Raw genomic sequence first — 20,609 nt, forward strand, 5'->3', positions numbered from 1 at the left:
AAATCTGAGCTTCAGATAAAAAAAATAGAACTAAAAGCATGAGAATGTCTCATGAATGTGTTTGTGGTCTAAAGCAGGGAAAGAGATGTGTTTTTATTTCATCATAAATCAGTGAAACCAGATGAAATGTGAGGCTTGTGCCAGCCATGGAAGAACAACAGACTTGTAAGGTTCAAAAGACACCCAAAGTGCCACTTTACTTAAATGTTCAAAGTTACAAATAAAATTTCACTTGGATGACATGGTAGAGATCTCAATTTTTAGCTTTTTACTAAACATATCCAACGTTGAGAAGCTGAACGGAGCCTCCTCTCTGCTCACCTTCACATGTCCTCCCAGCTCAGGAGCAGCTTCTTCTTCAAGTGTCCTTGCACAGTCAGTCAAACAGCCTCAGCAGCCCTACTTTTTCTTTAGCTAAAGCTGAGATGCTGCACATCTGGACTGTAGGCATTGCAGTTCACTTTTCCTACACTGCTATCACTCTGTGATGCAATTTCCTACCTCCTAAGGTTGGGAGAAGAAACCAAAAAAAGACACTAGACAGCATCAACATAGCAACAAAGTATTGTAGCAGCCAAATAGGCATCACTTTCTGTTTGAGATGCATAGAGCTAGACTTTACCAGGTAAATCTCTCTTTTACAGAAACACGATGAGAAACATGCAACAACAACGACAATACATCATTAATCTCATTGCTTCCTGGGCTTTCTGGGACATTCAAGATCAACGGTAAGTAATTTACAGTCCTCCATGGAGAAACAGAGCGAGAGAGAGTGGGGGAGAGCATCTCAGAGCCTGGGAACCTGGTGTGGGAGCATTTTTGAACACTGGGAGGAGCCCGACGGAGGAAAACACAGAACATGAGGATGAACCGCTGATTGAAGTACAGAGTAGGTAATCCACAGGCAGGCGTTCCTGGAGGGGACATATTTACATCCAGCTAATGTATCGGGGCTCACAGACAGACAAGAGGTTCTGACTTGGACATACAGAAGGAGGAGGGGGGGAGAATGAGAGATAGAGGGAATGATGGAGAATTTAGAGAGCACAGGTTTAGGGAAAAACTGAGGGAGGAAATGGATAAGATTCTCACAGGGCTTCAACAGTTGCTGAAATCAAATAGTCCCTCTGTTCTCTGTCTGAAGAAAGAGCCAAACACTTGAAAAATAAGAGGTCAGATGAGGCTCACTGAAGTAGGATTTATGGATAAGGGACAGGAGTTCAGGAGTCAAAGGATGAACTGCAGCTGAAGAGGAGGAGAGACTGGAATGGCTTCAGATCTGTGCTGAGTTAACGGGAGTTTCCTGGTCAGCTGATGGCAGATTGAAATGGAGCAGAGCTACCAAACGTAGCCCATTTCGTCATCCTTGTCATCTTCTTCGTCCTCGTCGTCCTCGATGGCTCCTCGGGGATGGATTCTTCCCCGCCTCTTCTTCTGCCGGCTCCGTCCGCTCTGCGATGGCTCCTCCTCCTGGTCGTCAAGGAGAATGACAGCACCACCGCTGCCGAAATCCCCCGATGTTTCCTGTTCCTCGTCTACAGATAGAGAAAAAGAGAAGGATGAGTTTGAAGAATCAACCACTGTACAGTGGCATGGCTCATGTTAACCTTCTTTGCTTAAGTAAATGCACACAGCTGCTGCAAAAGGCTGCTAACAAGTGGTCAGAGAGAAGGAGCTGAGGTGGCCCTTTAGCCTCCTGACAAACAGCTACTACCTGCATGCTTGCAGTCAGATCAGTCACCACCCTATTCATTTGGAACTCTTATCCTTTTTGAAGCAAAACAGATGGGCTATAAAAATGCTCAGAGAAAGACTTAGCTTTAGCCAGTCTTAAGTGGATGGTGGAGGAACTGCAGGTTTTTTGCATTCCTGCATTGTCTTCATTTCAACACCAGAGGTTGCTACTTGGGATGACTTTTTTCTTACAATTTCAATACCAATTTCACAAGATCAATTTCTGGATGAATTGTAATTTTTTTTCCTTATTATTGCAGTTGCTTTTAAAAAAGATATCGCCTTAACAGTTTCAGATGTAATTTGAAAATAGTTAAAACTTGCTATTTTTTTATTGCAATACACTCAACTCAGATGTATAGCCATTTAGGTTGGTACAACACAAAATCACTGCTACCAAGGCTGTGGCTTTCTACAGGTGAATACACAAAAAAGACAAAAGCGTTTGGTCACCTAACCATTACACCAGCAGGGACTGTAATGACAATGAATTCAAATACATGCACTTTAATATGGTGTTGTCCTCCCTTTTGCAGCTATAACAGCCTCCACTCTTCCTGGAAGGCTTCCCACAAGTTTTTGGAGTGTTTGAGGGAATTAATTCTGTAGAGCATTTATGAGGCACTGATATCAGACGAGAAGGCCTGACTCTTAATCTCCTTCCCAGTTCATCCCAAAGGTGTGCAGTGGGTTTGAGGTAAGGTCTTTGTGCAGGCCAATCAAGTTCTTCCATACCGACCTCATCAAACCATGTTGCAATAGTCCTTCCTTTGTGAACTTGGACACAGTCATGTTGGAATAGAAAAGGGCCTTCCCAAACTGTTGCCACAAAGTTGGAATCATAGCATTGTCCAAAATGTCTTGGTATTTCGAAGCATTTTCACTGACGTTAAGGGGCTATGCCCAAACCCTGAAAAACAGCCCTATATCTCCTCCACCAAACTTCACTGTTGGTACAATGCAGTCAGGCAGGTAACGTTCTCCCAACATTTGCCAAACCCATGTGTGATAGCCATTATCCCTGTGCAAATAAACTATATTTATATTTATAATCTGTACCAAAGTCTGTATCATATATATATATTTATATATTTATATGCAGTGCTTAACAAATTTATTAGACCACACTAACCCTAACCAATGTAAGGTTTATACCACAGCTGCCCTAAATTAACAGCATTGGTAATTACCAAAATTATTTTTTATGTTTTTGCAATGGTTAATACACCAATATGTAGAAGTTCTTTAACCCAAATGATATTTTTAATGCTAAGACATAATTATTACTGTTTTCCATAAATGTTTAAATTTACTGATTTACAAAAAAATTGAAAAAATAGTAAAGCACATTAATATTTCTTGATTAATATGTCAAATTATAGCTATTTACTTGCATTCCTGAACAGAAAAAGGAATTTTTGTGGTTGAATGTTGTGCTTGATTAATTTCTGACTTCTCAGAGAAGCCCAGTGAGCCGGCTCAAATTTGGGTGAATTCAGTTTGAAATCCCTCATTCCTGTTCAAAATGGAAAAATGGGAGAGCTCACTTAAAATGAAAGAGTCCACATTAAAGCACTTCATGATGCTGGATGGTCTCTGAGACAAATATGACAGGTGGTCTAATAAATTTGTTAAGCACTGTATGTGTGTATATTTGTGTATATAGGTGTGCATATAAATATCACTATCCAATCCTTAAAATATCCAACATGTACATAACAGCTGTAAATACTATTTAGATTCTTTTTAATTTGTAAGTTACATTTTAATATTTTTTATTTTGTATTTATTCATTGAACTAAATGAATGCTCTTGTTACTCTCTTGCATGCTTTGTTTACACCACTCCTGCTGCTGTAAATTTGGAATTTTCCCTTGTGGGACTAATAAAGGAATATCTTATCTTGTCTGTGATAATATCTGGTCTTCTGCTTCTTGGCTGAGTTGCTGTTGTTCTTAAACACTTCCACTTCTAATAATGTCACTTACAGTTGATTGTGGAATATCCAGCAGGGATGAAATTTCATGTATTTTCTTACTGTAAAGGTGGCATCCATCACAGTACCATGTTAGAAGTCTTGGAGCTCTTCAGAACAACTCATTTTGTATCACAAATATTTGTAAATGGAGACTGCATGGCTAGCTGCTTGATTTTATACACCTGTGGCAATGAGTCTGACTCAACTGAATACTTTTGAATACTTTTGTTCATATAGTGCATTTATCAATACAGTAAATAGTTGCAAAGGCAAAAAGGGAAAAGTTTAGGACCATCCTTTGTCCATCATTTATCTATTGCTGGTTGCCTGACTAACCCCATTTTAATGTGTCTGGATTAGCTTAGCAACATCAAACTAATTCTCATATTTCATATTCTACAGCACTGACATTAAATCCTGTCTCACAGCAGTGTGAACAGAAGTCGTCATCTCATCAGCTGCCTCCAGCATTTTGAGAGATTAGGGCTTTAAAATCCTTGTGAAGTTCAGTCCAAACAGCCTCTTTACACCTGATACAAGTGTACTCTGGTTGAGTAGTGCTTATGGTGTTAAAATCAGTTTGCTGTCCTTGTGTTTGGGCTGTGGAGCAGAAGCTGCTGAATCTCTACCTGTTTGTTATGTGCAAGGCCAAAAGGGAGAAGTCCAGACCGCTCCTGCCTGAGGCCACTCAGCCAGAGTCAGATGAGCTTGTTAGAGCGGAGACAAAGGACTGCTGCTGTCAGTGTCTGTGTGTGTGTGAGTATGTGTAAAGTGTGTGTGTGGTGGCCGGAGAGACTCCTCATCAATATTTGAAGCTGCAATTACTGGCTGTGGACCGGACTGGCATTGGAGCGAGCTCTAATCTGTGACTGTGAGTTGGCTGTTTGATTGATAATCAGTATGTCTGCCCAGATTCTTTCGCGCTAATTATTGTTCTCTTATTTTCACAGAGAAATGCCTCGGCTATTGATTTGCTGCAAAGTGCTTCTATTGGCTTTCGAACATCCCATTTGAATTTCCATAGCTGGTTTGTTAACTATGATTCTGACATACCAAAATTCTTGATTATAGATATTCTCTGTCTAAAAGCATCCTTTGCATGTGAACACCAGCCAGAAGTTCAAGTATTTATCCTCTGTGCGTTGCTTTTTATCCATGTATTAAAAATTCTTTTGACATTTCTCTCTGCTGACAAGTGTGATGGATTTTCCTACCTACTTCTCGCAAGGATTTTGTGTTTCATCAGATCTCCATAAGCAGAATATTGGATGGAACCAGGTGTATGACTGATGGCTGATAATGCAGACAGACGGGCTCTAGAGGCCTGCCTAATGCTTTCTATTCCCTACAAAATCACTGATGCATGGATAGTTCTAGAGAGGAAAAGACAAGATGCTGAAAAAAGAAGTACAGCAAATGAAAGTGAAACTGAAGCTCTTTTCTTGCTAAAGAGAAGCTCAGCAGCCTCCCTTGTCAGCAGCAGAGACAGAAGACAGACAGAGAGCAGTCCACCTGGATCAAAGTGTTAACTCTGAGAGACAGTTGGACAATAAGGGCAAATACACAGCCAGAACTGTTGTTTGGCTTTATGTGAGCATGTACTGCATAGCAGTGCTATGCGTTTGGTCCTACCGCAGTTCGGGTTGCCTTGTTTCCTAGAGCCAGCGATCTCATTGCCATATTTGTCCACGCACCAACACTGGCCAGTGCTGCCGTGACACTGGGTTGGTTTGAAGTAGCCCTCTTCAGTACAACGAGGAATATAAGAGCCTGAAGAAAGACGGAGAGGAGGATGTCATAAAGCAAGGGAGGAGGAAGAAGAGAAGTTTGGTGTCCTGTAGTTCTACCTGCCGTTGTTGTGTATTCACACAGGGAGATCAACAATCAATTACTGCTCTGAAGGTTGCAGAAAAACAACCATACATCCTGCTTAAAGAGAACCCCTCACTTTCAATAACACACCCATACACACAAACACACACCCAGCTCAGTTACCTTCATTTGACCCAGTCCCTGCTCATTTTTCATGCTGTTTTGTTGTGAGCCGAGCTGAATGATATGCCCAGTGAGGACGGATGACACGAGTACAAAATGTCAGGATGCGCTTTGAAGTGTGTGTACAGTGTGTTTAATGCTTTCATTTTGTTGTGTTGCCTTTAAAATATTGAGGTGGAGGTTACATCTTTTATGTAGACATGAGTTTGATAGCATAAAAAGTGGTCATGTGGTTAACATGACACAGACAGCCAGCTGTAAACCATGCAGACTCACCTATGAGGCCCTTCCTTCGACCTGGACTCTGGATCCTGCTCTTCTCACTTTGACACGGCAGTCCTGTAACCAAAAAATATAGAGTAGTTTTCAGATAAACATAGATTTTACATGCTGGTTTACTTTCTTACACTTCTCTATAAATCCTCCTTATAAGCCTCTGTCTGCACATTTACTGTTCATTTTACTAAATCACCTCCAACCACAGGTTCGCAGTTTTTACCTGTACATAACCAGCAGTCATTTTACTGGTAAAAAGACACATGGTACTTCTAGAGGTCAACTTTTATTTCTATTCCGCTGCCTATTTTTTCCATTGTTTTGGTAGATGAACCCCTGTGGACCTTCAGGAACTTAAGCAGCTCTGATAACTGGTAGAGTCAAACGTCTTTCAACCAGAAGGTCAGCTGAGGAGGACTGAACCCCACCCCTGCAGTCACATGGCAAAGTGTCCGTGAGGAAGAAACCATGTTACCTGAGTGTAAATGTCTAGACTGGTATTTGGATTGGGCGTGAACGGCCCTTTTCAAGTCTAGCCACAAATTCTCTATTCTAATTGTCCAGAACGTTCACCTTGTTGTGTTTAAACCATTTCTGTGTAGCGTTCGCCGTATGCTTCAGGTCAATGTCTTGCTGTCAGTAGCATTTGGTACAGAAGAGTGTTAATGAAGACAGCTAAAGGTAAATGTGAGAACTTGTTAAATAGCTGTAAAAAGGCCCTAAAAGATGTTATGTTTTTTTTCGAAATATGTCTCTATAGTATATCTCCATTTTTTTTAAGATGGAAGTTGAAATAAATGCATTAAAATGAGAATTTTAGGTCTTTGATGTATCGTTCAGCCAGCTTTAAGAGAGTGCCATCTCCTAAAAACCAATTAAGCATTGTCTCTGAAATCCTTTGTATGAGTTCAATAACTATTAGGGGGTGGTTACAGCCTCTCTCAAGGCCACCATGTCATCAGATGTGAATTTAGGAAGGAAAAAACACATTCATTTGATTTGTTTAGTTATTTATATTTTTTCCATTTTAAAATTTTCATGATGCGACAATTACATTTTTATCAATACTTGTCCTGAGAAGTCTAAATCATTTCTTGCCTTAGTTTACCATACTGTCACATCAGTGTCCAGCTTTCTGTCTCCCCCTCCTCACCTTCAGGCTTCTGGAAGCAGTAACACCACTCGTTGTTTGACAGCTTGCCATCCTTGAAAGAGTCACAGGAGTTGAAGAGGGGCTTCATGCACAACTCATACTTGTCCAGGTAAATGGCACTCAGCTCTGATTGGTCCAGCAGGAGGTCAAAATTCATGTCGAGCTTGTTGAACATCCAACCAAGCGAGTCCTTACAGATGGGCAAGATGCTTGTGTCGAAATCTAGAGGAGACAAGGAGGGAAAAACACTGACTGAGAAAAGTAGGAGTACTATGTTTTTTTTAACCACACTGAGATTTGACTGGATGTGTGTGAAGTGTGTGTGTGGTGAAAAGCTGACATGTGCAAACATGCTAACATTACAGAGAACAGAGCAGGGCTGCTGTCAAAATCACTGGCAGGCTTCACAAGGACAGAAAAGCAGGACTTTTCAATAAAAAATGCACGCATATTGAGAAAGGATGTACTCACGTCCAGCAGCGGTGTTGAGGCTGTCAGGGGATTTGAGGTCCCTGTTTGCATCAAGGTGGAGAACGCCAAACCAGTCCTTGAGTCTTGCAGCCAGGCTGTGCAGCTCTGTGTCAGTGCATGCTACATACACACAAACAAACAAAAAATAGAAAAAGGGAAGCTGTCAATCTGCTTCTATCGTCAGAGAAGGAAAAAAAAGCTCTTTTCATGGTCGTTATCAAACCTTAATTTCATTTCAGCTGTGTATTTTTCCTTACTGTGTTCTTTCTTTTCTCATTCTTGTCAAACTTCTCCTCGAGTAAACACACTGGAGTGATAACACACCGAACTGCAGCTATCTCTTGACAGTTACCATAGGAACCAATCTAACATGCCTATAATGTGCCTAAAAATACAGCACACAAACATTAGATCTGCCTGTCTGCTGTCATCTCCTCAGGTTGACTTTAAATCATGAAACACAGGCACGTGCACGCTCACACCATCAGCCGACAACTGTGTGTGCAAAATCCCAGTGGTCATCTTTCCCTTGTAGAAAAAAAGACAGATATTTTGTAGTGAGGCTACTTGAAGCTGAATGTAATCTTTCCTGGAGATAAATCTGTGTGTGTGTATGTGTTTGTGTTGTTATGCACAATCACACTCCTCTGCAGAACTAAGGACAGCTTATCAAGAAAGTCCACGCTACTCTCCACGCTACCAGCCAAAGAAAGCACAAACTGAACAATATGATCCCTCTAATTAAAAGTGTAAACCAGCCTCTGTTGCTGCCTTTCATCAAACCCCATGTTTTTTCACTCCCTCGTCCTCCGTGGGACTTACAGGGTATGCATATAACTCAAGAAAAACCTCTGCCTCAGCCTGTCTCTCTCCGCTCCTCTGTCTGTCAATCTTAGGCTTCCTCTTTTCTCTTTCTCTCCTCTGTTTGATTGACACATATTTTTCCCATTCTGTTTCTTTCTGAGTGCTTGATAAATGTGCCTGAAGGACAAGAGCCGTTATCCAACCTCGTGCTGAGGCCTCCCATCCAAACACTCCAGCTCTGCGGTGGCGGATAGAAAATACAGTAAGAGGTAGTTAGCATTACTGTGGAGTTCTCATTTCAGGATAGAGGAAGTTTGCTGATGTTTATAGATAGTTATGAGCATTTAAAGAGCCACATCTTAAACAAGATCCCAGAACTTTATTATGAGAAGAAGGAAATATGAAGAATTTAAACTGAATAAACAAAATACATATTGCAATATATTTTGACAGCACTGGGCGCCTCCTTCCTTTTGTGTCTCTATAGCTGCATTTCCATCAGGTAGTCCAGTTTGATTGAGCACAGTTTGTATGATTCAGTACACTAAACCCCAAAATAGCATGTGTTTCCACAGACACCCGTACCCTCACCTGGTGGATGAGCTGTGAAGGTCATGCATGCAACGTCACATGCATCGCGAGCCTGCCAATTCAGCCACTGAGTTGAAAAACGGTTGAGTAACAGTAATCAGTAGGAAATAAGCAGCGAACAGCTTTATTTAAGTGCTGTTTTTTTGATAACTGCATCTTAACTTTGTTAACTGTGGAGAGCACAGACCTTCAGCTGATGGAGAATGTGGATAGAAATGTTTTGAGACGTAACAGTACATTACAGTTTTTCTCCATTGGTTTGGCTCATTTCTTGAAACAGAAATTACATTCTCAAAATAACATGGACAAATCTCCAAACCACTTAGAAATTGTTCACAACAGAACTGAATTTCTCCTTCATTTCATCAAATTGCAAATGTCTTAGTACATGTCTCAATGTCTCAGTACATCTTTGCAAATGATTAAGTACAGATAGCCTGCATTTAGCACAATTTCCAAGTGAATAGATCTTGTTGATCTAAACTGATTGTTGACTTTTCAGTCTAATGGTTGTTCTCTCCAAAACATGTCAGCATCATTTCATTGTATAAGTCATCACATGCACAATAGTCTGTTTAATTCTCAAAATCAGTCAAGAACAGACTGTAAAACCATGATACCATACAGGTCTCTGGTTCACTACTCATCCAAGGATGATCATGGTGTTCCTACTATCTTACGCTCCTTTCCTCAATCTTATTGAGGAGTTTTTCTCTGCTTGGAGTTGGAGAGTGTATGAGCATCAGGCTAAAAATCAGAGGTCCCTGCTCAATGCAATGGACCCTGCATGTGAAGACATTACAGGTGATCAGTGTGGGGGATGGTTGCGACATTCACACTGTTCCTTCCCTTGTTGCATTGCAAGGGAGAATATACGCTGTGATGTGGATGAAAATCTCTGGCCAGACAAGCAGCAGGAGAGGGAGGGTGAGGACAGCGACCAGTGAAGAAGTGTTAGTTGTGAAACTCCAGCTTTATTTACAGCACTGTAGGCTACATATAATTTTCCTTGTTTTTAGTTTATGTGTTTATATTACAGAATGTTACGCTGTCTACATTTTCATTTTACTCTGATGTATGGAAGTTACTACAGTAATATGTGTGAATACAAAGTTACAGTTTCCTTGGCAGTATGAGTGCAATGTGTGATGTCAAACTATGGAGGCTACTCATACTGCAAAGTCCTATTTATTTATTCATTTATTTTATTTTCAGTTTTATACACAATTGTATTCTGTTAGCTAGACAAAAAAACTAGCACAGTAGCCACTGTCAGTGAAGGACTGGGCTATGGCTGAGAGGTGAACATGAGGGATATTTCAATGGTCATCTGCCATAGTGACAAAACATCAAAACATTTTGACTTGCAGTGCTTACACAATGCCAAAGGAACAATGCTTTTTGGGGGCACTGGCTATTTATATGACAATAGAATTTAGTTTTGACTAATAGGTGAACTGCTTTGGGAGAGATATGAGCTTTTGTCAGGTGAACTGTGGTGTTGTGCTGAACCATCCAGGTTATTTTGGCAAAAGCACCAAGAGTGTTGAGAATGTCCGGTCTGTGTTAAGAAATGAGCTAAACAAAACTCTATACTCCTTCTTCTTACCTTGAAGGAAAATTAAGACCTTAAATTTCAGCAGATCAAGCAGACAGTTAATAATATCTAATGACAACAGATCATGTATTTTAGCTTTATAAATGGTCCCCAGATGTCTGATTAAAAAGTCTGGTTTTAATTTGAAAGACTAAAAATCAGTCAAATCCATCAATACTTATCACAGAATAAATAAAGTAGACTTTGTAAATTTATTTGATTTCTATTTGGTTAAATATTGAAGTTATTTCCATGAATCCTTCATGAAGTGAACATATCTAAAGCTTAAACAGTTATGAAAAAAGTTGTGAGCTGTACCATGAGAATTTGTCAAATTAAAAATAAACTAAAGGTTTAACTGGTGTTAAAATCAAACAACATTAAGTCAGAAATCCTGGGAGCATTAATCTTATTTTAAAAAACACTGCAACCTTAAGTTTTGAAAACATGTTCAACAACCACAGAGAGATCTCTTTACAGATTACATAAAGTAAAAAGTAGATGAAAAACTAGCTACAATACAGATTGAAAACTTTGTATTTACAAAACTTCAACATAAATTCAGTTTCACATCCATGAACTGGGTGATAATGTGTACCTTCAGGCTCTGCTTTGTGTACGTTAAATCAGGTCCAGATAGAGGTTAAGAAACTTAATTTGTGGCCTCATATCAATATCCAGGGTCCAGGAAACAGGATGGATCTCTGTCCTGTCCAAATATCCTTAATTACAGTGTGCCTAAGTGCAGTTCACAGCCTGCACTTTTTTATACTTTTACTTAAGGACTTGAATCAATACTTATTCTTTCACTTGGGTGTTTTTTTCACACAAGTATCTGTACTTCTACTTTAGTAGAGAATGTGGGTATTTTTGCCATCCCTGTGTTTGCCGCTTAAGCCTACACAATTTATTCATGTTTAGCTATTCATATTCATCTCCAATAAACATAAAACAAAAAGTAAGGCAATTTATGTTTGGTACATTAATTCTTTGTTGTATCAAAACTTCTTTGTGATAAATCTTATACCGTTGGAAAGCCTGCCAGTGCCAATCAACTTATTTTGCTGTTGCTATTGACTCTTGTTTTGAGCTTCTGCTGCCAGTCAGGCATCTGATTAGCAGCACCTGTGAGCATGGGCCCTGCTACAGTGGTCAGTAGGTGTCTGCTTGAAGAAGCGGCATGCCACGTTTGACTGATCTGGATAGGGCCCGTTGGTTGGGCAACTTCAAGCTGGTGTTCCGCAAAACCAAGTTGTTTGGAGTGAGCCCTAATACCATCTCCAGACTGAGGTGCCAGGCTGTTGTGGCTGTGTACGGTTCTTCACACACTACTGAGGCTCCTGTTTATTAAATGAATAAATTGTTAAATTGTCAAAATATCAAACACCCAACAAGAGTCGATGGCAGAATCAGCTGTTTGGCATTGGCAGAGAAGATTTGGCACATTTTTCATGGGTGCAACCCACATACTCAGCTCTGTTGCTCATCCCACAAATGCATGATCCTTACAAATGTGGCATCAATTAAAAGGGTAATAAACAGGCTTTCCAACGGTATAAGATTTATTACCAAGAAGCATTGTTACCACAAAGAAATAATGTACCAAACATAAATTGCCTTACTTTTTGTTTTAAGTTTAGAATCAGTTTGATAATCCTTGTATTGTGAACTGGTTTGAAAAAGGATCTTTTTATAAGATGATGTAGCATTGTTACTTTATAAAAAGAAAAATGTAGATTTCTTATTAGTAACAATGCAACATCTGAATAAAAAATGCATCTTATTTTGAAAAGACAAAAAGGAAAAGGGTTTATTCTGCATTTTTATGGTCAGGGATAGAAAAATTAACATACTGGTTTATTATGAAATGAGCTTAAATCTGAATAAAATTTGACAGTATTCCTAACAATATCAGGAAAATCCTCATGAATCCAGTATCATAGGTCATGACATGACTGTCCTATTTGTCCTTACTGCTTTTAAATGACTTCCTTTTTGATACAAAAGAAGAAAGAGAACTGCTGTAACTCAAATGCAAATACACTGAATCCTAGAGACACACCAGGGACAGGAAATGCAAATCTCACCCAAAATCTCTGTCTCTCCCACACACGTGTGCTCTTACACTCTGATATTTACTCTAATAGAGACAACAGAGAAGATCTGTCCCTGTGTGAAGGCCTGGATAACACTTAGCTGTCAGAGGATAAAGATGTCAGCAGCACTGCATCAAAGGAGCATGCAACTACATGCAAAAACATTTTACATGCACAAACAACACAGACACAAAAACACACTACAGGGCCAGCGGGAGGGTTTTAGCAGGCATTTCAGTGATCTGTAGAGAGATGCTATCACATCTCTTATTAGAGCTGTCGGTGTTTTTTGTTGTCGAGTAATACTCCTGCTTTTTCCCCCAAACTGAGTCTACATCCAAGCATGGATGCAAAAATGCACACAGACATTTTTTATAGACAGTCTAGGATGGTGTGGTTATTGCAGCTGCTATAAAACAGAGGATGCCCCAGGTAACAGACAGCAGCCGCTGAGAGGACAAATAACATCGATCTGGCTGACTATCCGTGTGGTATTACCTCTGCTGGTATGTTACTGTGTGTGAGTTGTGTGCCAAAGTCTAAGTGTTTGTGATATAACCCTTCAGGAGGAGACAGATAACATTTCGGAGTGCTCTTCATTTCCACGGTCTGCAGCAGAGAACAAGAGAGAAAAATACCAATAGCTAAATATTTTCTGTCTCCAATTAAAAATTGTCCTCTGGCAGAGGTAAAGTGCAGATCACATTTTTTATCCTCTCTTTAATCGTTTTTTTTTTTTTTTTTTTTTTTTACCATTCTTCAAGCCCCCACTAGGATTTTCCATTGTTGTTTTTTTTTTCTAATTGTGTCATTAAAGTCATTCTTCTTTGGCTCTTTTGTTGCCTTTCAGGACTTTTTACGCACTTCTCTCCATGTCTCCATTTCAATCTCTCACCCTCTCTCTCTCTCTCTTTATTACTCTGTCATCTTTTGAGCTTCTATAGAAGCCTCTTATAACACCTTGCTCTTCCTAACTCAGGTTCTCTCGGGCTTAGAGAAGCACTTTGATATACTGTATACACCTCTCTTTCGACTTCTTTTTCTCAGCTAAATTGCTCTGAGTGCTTTGTTTCCCATCTCTCTCTTCTCACGTCCACCTATAGACTCCAGAGCCTTAAGTGTTTGTAGTTCTTCTTTGATATTGACTCCTTCAGTCCCTCTCCTCTCGCTTTCACTTTTTTCAAACTTTTGACTCTAATGCTATCTCTATCTTCTCTCTCTCTCTCTCTCTCTCTCTCCCTCAGTAAATGGGTAATAGAGTGTTTGGGACAGGCCCAACTCTGCTGCCTGTGTCTCTTTTGTTGGGCAATGAGTCAGAAAAGTTGAACTGAAAACATTCACAAGCTGAAGGGCACTATGTGCAGATTTAGGGTATGTTGGCCATTTATTTTTCTCTCACAAACATTTTCCAAGCCACAGCAGGGTCAGGCTGGCTGAAGCTGTCGGACACACTTCAAAGACTTTCCATGGACGGTTATAAAGATTACATTGCTACGGTAGAACTGGATTTGATGTAGGACTTAACAACTAATGTTGCTGCTGTCAGGAAAACTCTGATGTTTAGAAACATCTTACATAACAAAACTCAAAGGTCAAATTAAAGAAGTAAATTTAGTCATCTCATAGCTGAAGAGGTTGCTGCTTAATTCAGGGGTCACATCCTTTGAAGGACCCATCCTGCACTGGTCACTCAGTGATGCAGTCTGCTCTTAAGAGACTGCATCACTGAGTGACATAACAACCTCAAAACCAGCTGCACAGGAAAAAGCCAACATAGCTATCTGAAGATTATGTGAAGTTGAAAGGCCCCTTTTACTTTTTAAACATTAGTATTGTGGCTATCCAATTACATGTAAAAGTGTATTATGTGCAACTGTATCCTGATTAATCTACACAGTATATCAGAAAAAGAGAGGTGCACTGGATTGAACCTTTGGGGACAGAAAAATGCATTTGTTGTGTGGAGTCTTCAATGTAGGACCGCCCTTAACATGCTGGATTTATTTATTTATTTATTCCATTTAACCTTTATTTAACCAGATGGACACCCGTTGAGATTGAGATTTCTTTCACAGGCTAACTTGCAGCTGTCAGTCTGACATCCAGCAAAGATCTGTCCAACACAGCCAGAGGATCCAGGGGGAGTCAAGAAGGCAAGAAACATGGAAGACTAACAGCCCACAGCCGGCATGAAGCGACCTGCACACCAACACAGCCAGAAGCCTCAGACAGCAGCACAGACAGCCAGCAGCGATCCCTGAGCATAGCAGGCTGGACATGGAACAACCGTTACACTGGTCTGCACCCAGCAAGGACCCGAACTGGCACAAGCCCGGACAGCAGACCTACAGGACCAATAGGTTTGTAATAGGACTCCAAAGTGGAAACAACGTGACTAATTGTTCCGTAGAGAGGATTCGCAGTGGAAAAACCCAGTAAAATAGTCGTTGCACTTCTGGTTGGCAGACAGCAGGAGTGGATCCCCAGCAGCAGAGCAGGCACACGACCAGCAGGGCTGTACCAGCACCTATGCAGTACTGGAAGACGTAAGAACACTTTGCTCAAGTTTAGTTCTGGCTCAATTTAGACTGGCAATGGGTTGAATTCTGAAAAAGGCTAAAACAAGAAGTAAAAACTCAGTAAAGTTTGTTAAAATAACGATCAGAAGACGTCCAATTCAGAGAGTAAACAAATGCTATGACGTGTGGGTGGCCATCTTGGATTTTGCATTGCCATCAACTGCCTTTAAATGTTTACTCCGAAGTATGCAGTCATTCAATTTGGACATTAGCAGTGATCTTTACTTCCTTCTTGGATACAGATCTGCTTTTATTTTGACAGAAAATAAGAAACTTTAGGCTGATTGAAGATTATCACATGAAAAGGGGAATGCTATGTGTTGAAAAGGAAATAACAGAAAAGTTGAGAGGGGAAATATTTGATAATACAAGGTGAAGATAAATTTTGACTCGTCCACTGAGCTGTCTGTGAATTTTTGAAGTATATTCAGACGTTAAGGAGTGGTGGTGAACTTGTGGCTAGTGGGACAATGCAGTGACTTTATCAAAACTTCCTTTAAGGGACAAAAAAGTATGTGATTAATGCAATAAAAAAATCAGTGCACTAATTATGGATCTTAAATGCATTGCAATTAGTACATTAATGCTGATGACCCTAGTTTGGTCATAAATCAAGGCACAGAGATAATCAGCTTCAATCTGATGATGATGCAACATTTAAAGGCAGTGTGTTGCAAATGTTACATAGGCTAGTTTTCTTGGAACCTTGTGCCGCCTGTTAGAAATTTCTTGGTGATAAATCAACTATGTGTAAGTCATAGAGAAACATCTCAGGGAAACACACATTTCTGAGTGAATTTGAAAGGATGGTCACTAAAGTTGTTGCAAGCTCAGAGAAGAGCCCTGTTATTATCAGAAGAGGCTTAGAAAAACAACTGTACCACCACAACTACAGTGGCATCAACCATGTCCATGGAGGATGGTGAAAGCTGCACAGTACAGAGCAGAGCTGCTATTCATGAAGAGCCTGTACACCCAGGGGTGCAGGATAAAGTCCAACAAGATCATCAAAACCACCCTGTTGAGGCTAGTTACAAACCATTTGCCAGCTGCCACAGGGCTGTATCAGCACCACACCAGCGGGCTCAAGGATAGCTTCATCCCTCAGGCCTCAAAAAATCTTGAGCTGCCAGGCTCCAAACCATGCCACTGTCACTTTACTGTAATATCCTCACTTTAATGTAAATACATCTATATTTTTGACTACCACTTGTTTTTAATACCCCTTTAATGTCAAAATGACTTCTATTTCTATAATTAGCACAGTTTTTGTCTTACATTCTCAGTCCATATCTATTTTACTCAGTTTTCTACAGATGCTTTTACTATTTGTGCAAACTAATGGACACATCAGTAGAGAAAGTGTCAAATGAAAAATTGGAAAAAGAAAAAAAAATAATTGAGAAAAGATTTTGTGAAGATCTTTAATAAATTTGTCCCTTCTTGATTTAAAATATTTATAGAGGCTCTGTTAATTATATCATTATCATAGGGCTGTGCAAAACTACAAAAACTACAGTATGTTTGTGGGAGAGTGTAAGAAAGATAATCTGAAATCTGTGAAATCTTTCCTACATTCTCCCCCTCCTGCCCAACTCACAATGTCAAAGAAAACTGTATTAATTTCTGCTGAAAAAAATTAGAAGAAGAAACTAAGCTACCATGACTGACACCACCTCTGTAGCTCCAAGGAGCTAAAGAAAAACTTGTTTTAGATATGGAGAGTTTCAGGGTTTTGTCTGTATATATAACTGTTCAATACATTAAAAGCTTAACTATGATAGCAAATTGAAGGAAGCAGAGCAGCAAGAAGCCTTACTGTTAAAGATCTCCTCTTCTCAAATCAAACAGCTACTTCTTCACTGCTCCAGTTTATATGCCGCTGTGCACTGAGACAGAGAGAGTCTCAGAACTGATATTATTGGCTCCACTTCCAACCCATCACAGGTTGTTTGACAGTGAACTTTTACCCGGGTTGAAGTTGTAGTCGACAGACAGCCCGACACAGCGGCTGCTTTTCCTCAGGAGAAGAAGAATTGATCAGCGCTGCGTCAAATATCAAACACTGAATCGTGGCTGGGAATTACCTTCTTATCCTTCTCCTTTCCTCCCACCTGCCCCTTCACCCAACACTTCCTCACTACTTCGCCTGTGCTGTCTTTTATGTCTTCAAACTCAGATCAGCAGAATCTGGCAGCCAAAGAAATCCCACAAGCGATCACTTTCTCACAGGCTGGTGTGTACATAAACTACCAGCTGAATGTGGAAAAACAGGACTAAACTGCACACCAGCGCACATAATAAAATGAAGTAACATGTTTCCTCCTTCTTTCTGGTAAAAACACAATGAAAACATTCCCTTTTTTATACATTCAGCTCATTTTTTTAACAGACCAACACCAGCATACACTGATCTGATAACACAGGAGGGTTTGTGATATAGCCAGCATTAAAAGAATGGTATAAAGGTAACCTTGACATGTTTTTTTAAATATCCATGTTTTTCCACCCAATTTTCATTTATTGCTTGTTTTTCAACTTATTGAGAGTGTCTAGGTTTGATAAATCCATCCATCAGTCCATCCATCAAACCTAGACACTCTCAATAAGTTGAAAATCTTTTGCTTATCCAGGGCTGGGTCACGGTGGCAGCAGGCTGAGCAAGCCAGCCCAGACATCCCTCTGCCCAGCAACACTTTCCAACTCCTGTTGTGGTACCCCAAGGTGCTCCCAGACTAGACAGGATATATAATCCCTCCAGTGCATTCTTGGTCTTCCCAAAGGTCTCCTACAAACTGGATGTGCCCGGCGGACCTCCAAAGGGAGGCGCCCAGGAGACTTCCTGATCAGATGCCTGAACCACCTTAACTGTGTCCTTTTGATGGACAAGAGCAGCACCTCTACTCTTAGTTCCCTCCAGAAGTCTGAACTCCTCACCCTGTCTCTAAGGCTAAGCCCAGGCACCCTTAGGAGAAAACTAATTTCAGCTGCTTGTATCTCATTCTTTCGGTCATTATCCAGGGTTCATGACTTTAGGTGAGGGTTGGGAAGTTCAGCTCCCTCTTCCCCACAACAGACCAGCACAATGCCTGCAGTACTTCTGATGCTGCACCAATTCGCCTGTCAATCTCACACTCCCTTTAACCCTCACTCCTGAACAGGCCCAGAGACACTTCACCTGAGGCAGACTCACTCCCCACCCAGAGGGAGCAATCCACCATTTTCCACCAGAGAACCATGGCCTCAGACTTGGAGGTGCTGACCCTCATCACGACCGCTTCTCACTCAGCTGCAAAGCACCCCAGTGCCTGCTGCTGGAAGTCCCCAGCTGAGGTACCAACAAAACTGCATCATTTGCAAAAAGCAGAGATGGAATTCTGAGGTCTCTGAGCAGGAAACCCTCCTCCGCCTCCTGACTGCACCTCGAGGTCCTGTCCATGAAATAACAAACAGATTCGTGATAAGGGGAAGCCCTGGCGAAGGCCAACATGCACTAGTAATGTGTCTGACTTTGTGCTGAGAATGCAGACACGACCTCTCCAAGTCCACAAAGCACATGTGGACTGGATGAGCAAACTCCAATGCTCCCTCAAGAAGCCCTGCGAGAGTAAAGACCCAGTCCACTGTTGCAAGACTGGAATCTGCATTGTTCCTCCTGTGGCCGATGATCGACAATCGAACAATGGAGCACTCCTTTTTAGCACCCTGGAGGATGCTGAGTAGTGTAATACCCTGCATGCAATGCAGATGTTGTAAAATCAACATCTGACTTGTTTTATAACCAAGATCTCAATATCAGTCAAAATAACCATGATTATGATTTTTACCATAAAGCGAATATGGATGGGTTATAAACAAATCTTACAAGGCTAGAACTTTGTTTTTCTTTTAAAGTTGTTAAACACTTGGATAGGTCATTGATTTTCAAAATATGATGTTGTGAGCCCCCTCCCACAAACTCATACTCATATTGAAAAGGAAGTAGTGTCACTCTGGATATAATTAGTTAGCCTGTGGGCTTTACAGTCAGATTTGTGCTGTTATAAGTGTGCTGGAACAGGAATGATTCATAGTTTCAATGCATCAAAAAACACTGGGTTACTATTTCACTTAAAAACTCTCAAATGTTGCCACCTTCTTTTTTGCTAGGTCTAATTTTAGAGCAATTTCAAATATGATTTTTGCACTGTTACAGAAGTGTGTTCAGGAGCTGAGTCATACACTCCATATTTAACATAAAACATACATTTTTACTCAGATTTCACACAGTAATGGCTTAGAGGTATATGACATTTCTGACACCAGTTGTGACAACTGGCCATAAGATTGTCTAGAAGAGTCATTGCCTCCATCAGACATGTGTCACAAACATTGCTGCACATGCTGAAAGGTGAGTGGAATCAGCTGACCAAATATCAACAGTTGCCAGTTCCCTAACAGTTTGCCTCACACACATTATACCTTTGAATTTCCAGGGTACCTTTATCATTTCTGAAAGGCAAACTGAGGGACCTCATAACCTTTAGGAGAAGTTGAGAGTATGACAAATTTGAATATTAGAAACCAGAATGAGACATGTCTGAAATGTGTGCAATGAAACACAACATGGATTAAAAATCATTAAAGTCCCTAACAAAAATGAAAGCACATAAAAAGACATAATGTATGCATTTGTGTATTTGGCTCCTGTAAGGATGCTTGACTGAAAGTGTGACCAGAAAACACAGAAATCTGCATAATCCTTTGAAATACAACTTATTTGAACTATATTCAAACTGGATCTCAAATGTGCCATATATACTTAAAACATCCTGTTTAACTAGGCATATAGTATTCAGATGTGAGACTTATGCTAATCAATCATTTTTGTCCGTTGAATTAACCAGAATCTTTTCAACAGTATATTTTGCCCTAACTTTGCCTTAAATATGCAAAGTTTTAGTTTCTAAAATCCACTAGGAAGTGTCTGGGTGCAACTTTCTTCAATTGCATTTTTCCTCTGGTGCCTCCAGGCTGGTTCAGGTCATAAGATAAATGTTCCCTTCAGACGTCCTAATATTTAACTCCAACCATCAGAAGAAGCTGGGCCTGGAAACCCTCCCCAGGTCTCCTTTATCACCTTTAAATGATTAACCAAGTTTGTCACATAAAAGAGAAGGAGTGCCTCTTAATCTAGACGGAGAGGAGGTTGGTAGTGATCACCTTGAGACATCAGGGAGTGAGTTCTGATCAGATCAAGATGAAAGGCAGATGGAGAGAGAGAAAGAGGAGAAATGGGAGGCAGTGGTGTGAGGTGACACTTCTTAACAAGGTAACAGAAGGAAAATGGAAT

General features: G+C 40.4%; 1 protein-coding gene across 1 annotated transcript in view; it reads right to left on the minus strand.

The window, feature by feature from the left end:
• Positions 1–255: 255 nt before the first annotated feature.
• spock1 (SPARC (osteonectin), cwcv and kazal like domains proteoglycan 1) overlaps positions 256–20,609 on the minus strand; it is a 205,514-nt gene continuing 185,160 nt past the window's right edge. Inside the window, exons 9-13 of the mRNA XM_041797800.1 lie at positions 7,611–7,730; positions 7,140–7,361; positions 5,987–6,049; positions 5,348–5,485; positions 256–1,538 (exon numbers count right to left, since the gene is read on the minus strand). Of these exons, the coding sequence (XP_041653734.1) occupies positions 1,342–1,538; positions 5,348–5,485; positions 5,987–6,049; positions 7,140–7,361; positions 7,611–7,730 (740 nt within the window). The 3' untranslated portion in view covers positions 256–1,341. The remainder of the gene's footprint in view (positions 1,539–5,347; positions 5,486–5,986; positions 6,050–7,139; positions 7,362–7,610; positions 7,731–20,609) is intronic.

Source organism: Cheilinus undulatus, linkage group 10 (genome assembly GCF_018320785.1).
Source record: "Cheilinus undulatus linkage group 10, ASM1832078v1, whole genome shotgun sequence".
Taxonomy (NCBI): domain Eukaryota; kingdom Metazoa; phylum Chordata; class Actinopteri; order Labriformes; family Labridae; genus Cheilinus; species Cheilinus undulatus.